At 53.6% G+C, this 7909-nt stretch overlaps 1 protein-coding gene across 7 annotated transcripts; it reads right to left on the bottom strand.

The window, feature by feature from the left end:
* Positions 1-982: 982 nt before the first annotated feature.
* Positions 983-6193, bottom strand: prlrb (prolactin receptor b). Of its 7 annotated transcripts, none has more exons than XM_019876175.1 (8): positions 5929-6189; positions 5503-5631; positions 4992-5161; positions 4350-4528; positions 3109-3250; positions 2947-3043; positions 2343-2412; positions 983-2270 (listed from the first exon to the last, which is right to left on the bottom strand). In XM_019876175.1, the coding sequence occupies exons 1-8, from the start codon at positions 6135-6137 to the stop codon at positions 1740-1742; spliced, it is 1527 nt and encodes a 508-aa protein (XP_019731734.1). In that variant the 5' UTR covers positions 6138-6189; the 3' UTR covers positions 983-1739. The 7 variants fall into 7 exon arrangements, 6 of the variants coding, with proteins under 6 accessions (XP_019731734.1, XP_019731737.1, XP_019731735.1 ...); XM_019876178.1 differs by having other exon boundaries at positions 5503-5635; positions 5929-6090; XM_019876176.1 differs by lacking the exon at positions 5503-5631.
* Between the last annotated feature and the right edge of the window lie 1716 nt (positions 6194-7909).

Raw genomic sequence — 7909 nt, 5'->3', positions numbered from 1 at the left:
GGGGGTGTTTTCGTTCAAGGCGTAGCTCTTTTCATTCATTAACGTCAAGTCAGGGTCCCGCTGTGCTTGGCTCGCCCGAGTCCCATCGCTGACGTGAACTTTGACAAGCAAGTCAAGCTTTTGGGATCTGCGTTGCGTTCAAATTTGCCAGCGCGCGAGGCCAGAGACATTTGGGGTCTGAACGCGGTTGGGTGAACCCCCACACCGAACCCCAAATCTTGAATTGAGCTACGCTGACTTTTCGGAGACGCGTTGTCGACCGCTTGTTTGCTCCTGATCAGCTGTAACGACTTGATGGCTGTCATTCTTGTTTCTTGGAACATGTTCCGCAAGTCCATGAATACGTTCCACAAGCAAGAATAGTTTGGGTTTTTTTTTTTGGGGGGGGGGGTGGAGGAAGAAGAGCCAACCTGAGATCCCTCACAGTGCGTGCGTGTCATCAGTAAATCTCGTTTTCCTCCCGAAATGCCAGAAGCAAAGAGGTCGTGACACCTTTCTGCCACTTGCAATCATCTGCTGATCTTTGAACTGGCGGGAAATGTCCTCCTCGTAGGGAGACAGTTCATCTTTCAATCGTATCTAAACCCCCCCCCCCGCATCCACACACGCACAAAATAGAGCATTATTTGCCGCCGCTTTTCCTGGTCTTGACAATGAGGAGACAGACCGCTGTGTGTCTTTGAATGGTTATTTTGAGTCGACGAGTGTTCCTACGTTAACGTTTCCCTTCGGCGGACCAAAGCGGTCGGTGGCTTGGCCCCGAGTAATCCCGCAAAATGGTTTGACGACGACCGCAAAAGGAGAAACTTTCTTTGTCATTTTTATTCGTTGTTTCAAACAAAAAAGGAAAAAACCCAACAAAACGATGATGTATGTAATGACGGGCAATACCGAATGGAATAGAGAAAAGATCGACAAGCTATTTTCAATGATTCCTATCAATAAATTCTATTTTGGAATGAGGTGATATGTTTTTTTTTTCCCTTCCTTTGTTTCTTCTTCTTCCCATAAATGAATTGCCAACTTGCCCAAAACCACATCAACCGCATTTAGGACGCCCCCCCGCCCAAAAAAAAACAAAAAAAAAACGCAGAAGTGCCTCATGGAACCTGGGAAACAATTCGTCCTTGACATCGTTTGCACAGAGCAACACAACATTTGGGTGGACTGTCACAACAGGACACATGGAAAAAGGCTCAAGGACCCGTGTCGGAAATTCGACCATCGGTCCGGCCTTTGACTTTGAGGCGGCCATTTTGGACCATTCGCACTCCAGGAGAACCGAAAGCAGAACCGTTTTGACACACAGATGATAAATGGACGTCTGCGGTCAGTCGCGCCACTCGCCAAGTTGACACCAGTTACGTCGCTTCAGCGCAAGTTGGGGTGGACGCGCCTGCCGCAACTTGACACGCAAAAGTCTGTGACATCGGCGCCAAATTGAAAAGGGACTTTGGACATTTTGCACTGAAGTTGCCGTATGCCGTGAATTCCGGGGGCAGACTTGGTCAACAACGTCTCACAAGGGGGCTCCACCCGCGTAACCCAGTCAGATGGCGCCTGTGAAATGGCTCCGCCTTTTTCGCCCTACGGTGTCTTTAGTGGACGGGGGTACGGTGTCGAGGTTTGATGAGCATTTCGAGGTTTCGCCACCAGACCGGGATCTTGATGTTGAGTTTGGGCGGCAGAAGACTTGGTACCAAAAAAAAAAAAAAAAAGAATCGGCAGAATTTGAACCTTCATGCCGTTTCCCCCAGAGGTGACGTCGGGATGGCGTCGACGTATCCGCCGTCGATGACGCGGGCTGCCCGAGGAGGGCGTGCGGGCGGCAGCTTCTTGCGGCGCTCCGACGGGACGCTCTCTTTGCGAAACGACAGCGTTTTGCCGTTCGCCGCCTCGCCGCGGTCCTCCGGGAGCCTCTCCGCTCTCGGAACGTCCGCGCTGTCGAGGAGGAAGATGTTGTCGGCCGTCACGTCCTTGACTCTGCTGTAGTCCGACTCGAGCGCCGCGCGCGTCTCAAAGTCGGCGTCGCCGCCGCGGGTTGACGAACGGCCGTCGCCGTCCTCCCGCGTCGCGTTGCGTTCCCCTCCGTTGTTCTTTTGCCGGTTGTCCCAGCCGAAGCCGGCGGAAACGGCCCCGCTCCTCGGCTGAACTCCGGCGTCGACGTCCGACACGATGAGGGGCTCGATCGCGCCGTCCTTCCGCGCCGCCGCGGGAGGGAAGTCCCGGCGGATGAGCAGCGCGCCGGCAAAGTCTTCCGGTCGAGCGCTCTGAAAGGAAACGGCGGCGTTGATTCGCTCGTGCATCGGGAGGAGGGGCGGGGCTCGATTCGGACACGCCACCTTGACAAGCTGGAAGTCGAGCCCTCGTATCTTCGGACCCGGAACGGGCGGGAGCAGAAACTGCATCACACTGAGGGAAAACCACCACCACCACCACCACCGCCGCCGCTTAGCGAATCTGTCGTCGCTTTTTTTCTGTCCTGCGCGAAAGGTACAAATGCGGGATGGGACGGCGGTGAAGTCACCCCGGGAATTGGCAGCATCCTCTCGGAGGCGGAATGCCGCCAGAGGATGCGACGCCGCCCGCTCCCCTCTTGCGCTGCGGCTCACGCTTGTCGCAGCTTCCGCTGATGTCATCGGCATCAACTACCAATTTCCATTGATCGCAAGCAATCGTTGGCCAAGTGCCCACGCGTCTCTTGATCGGACGGTAAAGAAGCTTTTCTGGCTATCTTTCGAAGTGACCTCTTATTGTCACGTTCCCGCGTCCATTCGGATAATCGGACGGAGGGTCCGGGACGGGGCGGCGTTGCGGTCGTGGCCTCTCGCTCGCCGCATGGCCTCCCAGGCGGTGTCGGAAGGCTTCCCTTCGACCGCCCCGCGCCGCATCTGTACCTGAGTCGCGGGACCGGGAGCCGGCAAAGACGCTTGAGAAGGGACGCACCTTTTCCTCTTTGTGACCGCCACGCAGACCGCCGCGAGAAACAAAAAGCCGGAGAGCCCCCAAAGCGACGTCCAAAAGGGTCCGTCCCTCCCGATGCCTGCGGGGACATCCGGTTAACGTCGGAGCGCGGTCTCGAGTCAAAGCAAAGACGGACTTGCGCACGCTCGGGGATCTCGGCGTAGGAGGCGTCGCTCCAGGAGCTCCAGGAGCCGTGGTCCAGTCGGCAGCGCACCTGCACCGCGAACGCCGCCCCGGGATGGACGCCGTAGAGCGTGAAGTGGGTTTGCGCGCCGGCCTTGTACTCCTCCAAAAGCAAACGACGATCCGGGAGGAGACAAAATGGTGCTCCAAATGAGACTTTCGCAGCAAAGAAAGAATCCACAGTGGCGGGCCAAACAAAACATTTTGCCCATGTTTCAGGGTTTTTTGGTTTTTTTTTGCCAGGGTGTTCCGCAGCATTTGGTACAGTGAAGAGATGTCCTGAGTTCCCGATGAGGAATCGGATCATATTATCAGACTAGACGAGACTAACGCTCTACGAGACAAAGACATGTTTGGAAGCAGACTAGTTTCAATGACATGACACGAAGGTTGACAAACTCCGCAAGCTCGACGGGACTCCTACTAGACGACAGCACGTAGGGCGGGCGTGTCCGGCTCCGGGCCCCGAGGGCCGCCGTCCTGCCCGTTTTCCATCTCTCCCGGCCGATTCAGGCGATCGGCTCATCAGCCAGCTCCGAAGCAGCATTAGTACGATCCCGATGATTGGAATCGGGTGCGTTCCGTCTGGGAGAGCTGCAAAACGGGCAGGACGGGACGGCGGCCCGCGAGGACCCACTTCGGACACCCCTGACGTAGGAGGTCTTGAAGTACGCGAAGCCGTGGAAGACGAGACGATACTATGAGACGAAGACCAACGAGACGGCGGTTGATTTGATGAACGCTGCACCAGATTCTTGGTTCGACTTGACCAAAAAAGACTGCACCCAAAGCTGAACCCAACCGGGAATTTGTTCCCTCTTTCGGTGGAGCTTTATGGCTCATGCTGTTGGCCGACATCCAATGCGGCGTTTCCCAACCGGGGAGCCGTGAGGACCCGGCAGGTATGCCACAGAAAGGTAGCCGGCCCGTTTCACTTAATTTGGGGACGCAGACTCGTTTACTGCATAAAAAAAAAAGCCAATCAGTTCATCTATCGATGCCAGCCAAGTATATTGACGGGCAGGACAGTGAAATGCTCCAAACCCAACTTGTCCCCTTTGGGTGATATTTTCCTTTTTGCGGTGTGCCGTGCGTTTTTTTTTTTTTTTTTTCCAATGCCAAATCGTCCGCCGGGTTGGCTCGAGACGGTTCGGAAACACCGAGCGAACGGCCGGCTTCCCGTTGCGCTTCGAGACCGTCACCTTCCAGTCGGCGGCGTCTCCCGCTTGTCGGCGTCGTCCGGCTCGGACCCGATATTCCGGCGTGACCCAGCCGGACCCGGCGTCCACGTTGGGGGGGTGCTCCCAGCTCACGTGCAGGCTCGGACTGTCCGTTCGGTCCTCCGCCGTCAGCGTGACGTGTTGGGGGGCGTCGGGCTTCACTGAAACGACGCGGCGGAACCGAGGAGCCGTTGTGTTGTCTGGCCGCGGGGTGTTGATTTTGGTTGGTGCTTCGAAAGCATCGCGAGAATCGATGGAATTCAAAGACGAGGGATTTGGGAATTCGATCCGCCGAACCGTAAGAAAATGATTTTGGATTTCAGATGGGCAACATGTTTCACACCCTGCAAAACGGAGCCGAATGAGGTTTGCCTGTCACGGCGCGCCAACCCTGAGCGGAATCGCCGGACGCCGAGACGAAGCGACGGCCGATAGAGAGCAAGGTGTGGGGCCGATTGTCAAGATACTCCTTCGGGATTACTTTCAAATAGCGCGGATGTTAAACTATTTGCAGATTTTCTTGGGACAAACATTTTCCAGATTGTTTCCTCACATTCACCAAGAATTCAAATGAGTGGATTGAGCTCATCCAGCCGATTCCTATTTTTTTTTTCCCAAGCTCACCAATTTCCATGACGTCGACCTTGAAGATGTCCGAAGTGGCATTCCCGAGGCTGTTGGAGGCCACCACCGTCAAGTAGTAGTCCACCCAAATGGAAGTGTGGCTTTTGTCAAAAAAGCAGCTGTTGCTGCCGGCTGAGCGGTAGTCCGGACACTCGTGCGTTCCCTCCAGTCTAGACGGGCGAAAATTTGAGCGTTGACAGAGTGCATGCATGGGGGGGGGCAGTATTGGAGTCACGAGTAAAACCCTGCCGTCATGAAAAAGACTCATTTATTTTGGAGTCGAAGCGAGCTGTGGATGATGAGCGCATTTTCGCTCGATTCGATTCTCGTTTGGTCACCTCGCCCATGGCCGCCTAGCTTGAGCTTTCTCATTTGCTTGTGTTAACACTGTGCCGGCGGGCTGGCCAAGGGACGCCACACCTTCCGAGCACAAAGATTACGGTGGCAAGTAGCGAGGCGCCCCCCTCCCCCGCCCCCCTTTAGGTTTGGGGTCCGCTGCCCTCTGACCGACCGTTCTCTCTGGTAGTACAGGCGGTGCGCGGTGGGGAGTCCTCCGTCGTCGCCCGGCTCCCAGCGGCAGGTGAACGTCTCCTTCTCGGGCGAGCGGCAGCCGAGCAGGACCGGCCTCCCCGGCGGCGACCTGTCTGCAAAACAAGCGGACCGCAAACGTGACGCTCACTTTTCCCACCGTTCACGTCCCCCGAAAACCACCCCCGCCGTCCGCTTGAGGGGGGTGCGTGGGTGCGCACGAGACTGGAGATACGTTTTCCACATGTGGGCCGACCGTTTGAATACATTTGGAGAAGACGGCGGACGCTTGAACCGGATCATCTGCTTCCTCAAGTCGAATGTTTTCCGTGAGCAGGAAAAAAAAAAAGTCTCCCCTGTCAGGGGTCCCTCGGAAGAAGGAGGCCGTGATCAACGCCGACAAACCGACCGTTGCAATGGGCAGCCGAAAGCAGCAACAGTGCGATGGTGGCCGCGCACGTGTCCCTCTTCATCCTGTCGCCTGCTGGCACACACAAAAAAGAAAAAAGAAACCGTGTGGTTCACATAACAACATGCGGCGTGGCTTGTTGGGCTGTTTAGAGCACAAACAACATTTGAGAGGTGCGAAGGGCAAACGGGCGCCGTTGTTTTGGACATTGCAGCACAGGTGACAAAAGCACTCACGGGCCCGAATTAATTCATTGTTTTGAGCGAAGAATCGCTAGCGTTCAATTTTAATCTGAAAAAAAGTGGCACATTTGTATTTTTTCGGAATTTTCACAAGGTATTGTCACTATTTTTTTATATCAAGCGACCTGATTAAACCTGAAATGTATTTCAATTGAAAGAATTCCTTTTTGAATGTATCTTTTTTTTAAAAACATGACGTTCTTTAGACTATTTTGGCTTGTGATGCCAGCGTCTTCAAATGATTTTAATCTCATCTCACTGCACTCTCTCAAGAAGAGAATGATTTCCTGATTGATTGATAGGTTGGGAACCCCCCACCCGCAATGGGCAGCCGAAAGCAGCAACAGTGCGATGGTGGCCGCGCACGTGTCCCTCTTCATCCTGTCGCCTGCTGGCACACACAAAAAAGAAAAAAGAAACCGTGTGGTTCACATAACAACATGCGGCGTGGCTTGTTGGGCTGTTTAGAGCACAAACAACATTTGAGAGGTGCGAAGGGCAAACGGGCGCCGTTGTTTTGGACATTGCAGCACAGGTGACAAAAGCACTCACGGGCCCGAATTAATTCATTGTTTTGAGCGAAGAATCGCTAGCGTTCAATTTTAATCTGAAAAAAAGTGGCACATTTGTATTTTTTCGGAATTTTCACAAGGTATTGTCACTATTTTTTTATATCAAGCGACCTGATTAAACCTGAAATGTATTTCAATTGAAAGAATTCCTTTTTGAATGTATCTTTTTTTTAAAAACATGACGTTCTTTAGACTATTTTGGCTTGTGATGCCAGCGTCTTCAAATGATTTTAATCTCATCTCACTGCACTCTCTCAAGAAGAGAATGATTTCCTGATTGATTGATAGGTTGGGAACCCCCCCCCCCCCACCCCAAGAAATACAGCTATCTATTTTCAAATGTAGGGAGTGAAAAGAAGTCCTCCGAAAACGAAATCGAGTACTCACGACGACGAAGACGACGACCAAGACTTGGCAGCAACCGACAGACAGACGCTCGCTCACGCCAAAGCGCGCGCGGATGCGAGCGGACCTCTCGCGCGTTCTCGTCACGCGCGCTCCTTTCTCTTTCTCTCTCTCTCTTTGGCGCACGTTGCCGCCCCCTCCCGCCCACACTCACAACTGCACTGAAATGCTCTCGTTGCCGCGACGGGGACGGTTCTTCCCTCCGGCCGTGCTGCCAAAGCCCTCTCGAAGAAACTTCCAAAAGGATTTTCCACGCCGTTCAACTGCTCCTTCGCATTCTTGAAACGCTTGCGTCCCGCGAAAACGCTCTCACGAGCGCACGCCTGAAATGCTTTCACGCGCGATAAACGCTGTCGCCCTTGAAATGTTCGTAGACGCTCTCTTCAGATCTCTCACCGCCATCATCATCCGACACTCTGTGTCTGGATCAATGTGTTTCTTTTTCATATAGAAATATGATGTCATGTCTGTTTGTCTTTTCATTTTCAACGTTAAATGTTTAGGTGAAGAGGAATTCGACTTAATAATGCGACTGTTGGGGGCTTGTTTGGTTTTGTGCTTTGACATGGAAAATATAAATGGCGTCATGTGGAACTAGCACTCTTGTCGTGGTCATCTGCTTCTCTGCGGACTGTTTGTCATTTTCCCGCTCGTTTTTTAAGTGGTGCAGCGCACTAAAGGGTCCGACTACAATGTGAAGCCACGCACTTTAGTTCCAGCTTTCGCGTCGGCGACTCGGCGCTACTGCGTAATCTACGTTCA

This window comes from Hippocampus comes, unplaced genomic scaffold (genome assembly GCF_001891065.2).
Source record: "Hippocampus comes isolate QL1 unplaced genomic scaffold, H_comes_QL1_v1.1 scaffold102, whole genome shotgun sequence".
Classification (NCBI taxonomy): Eukaryota; Metazoa; Chordata; class Actinopteri; order Syngnathiformes; family Syngnathidae; genus Hippocampus; species Hippocampus comes.
Note: the sequence above shows the minus strand (reverse complement) of the source record. Positions and strands in the feature narration are given on the sequence as shown.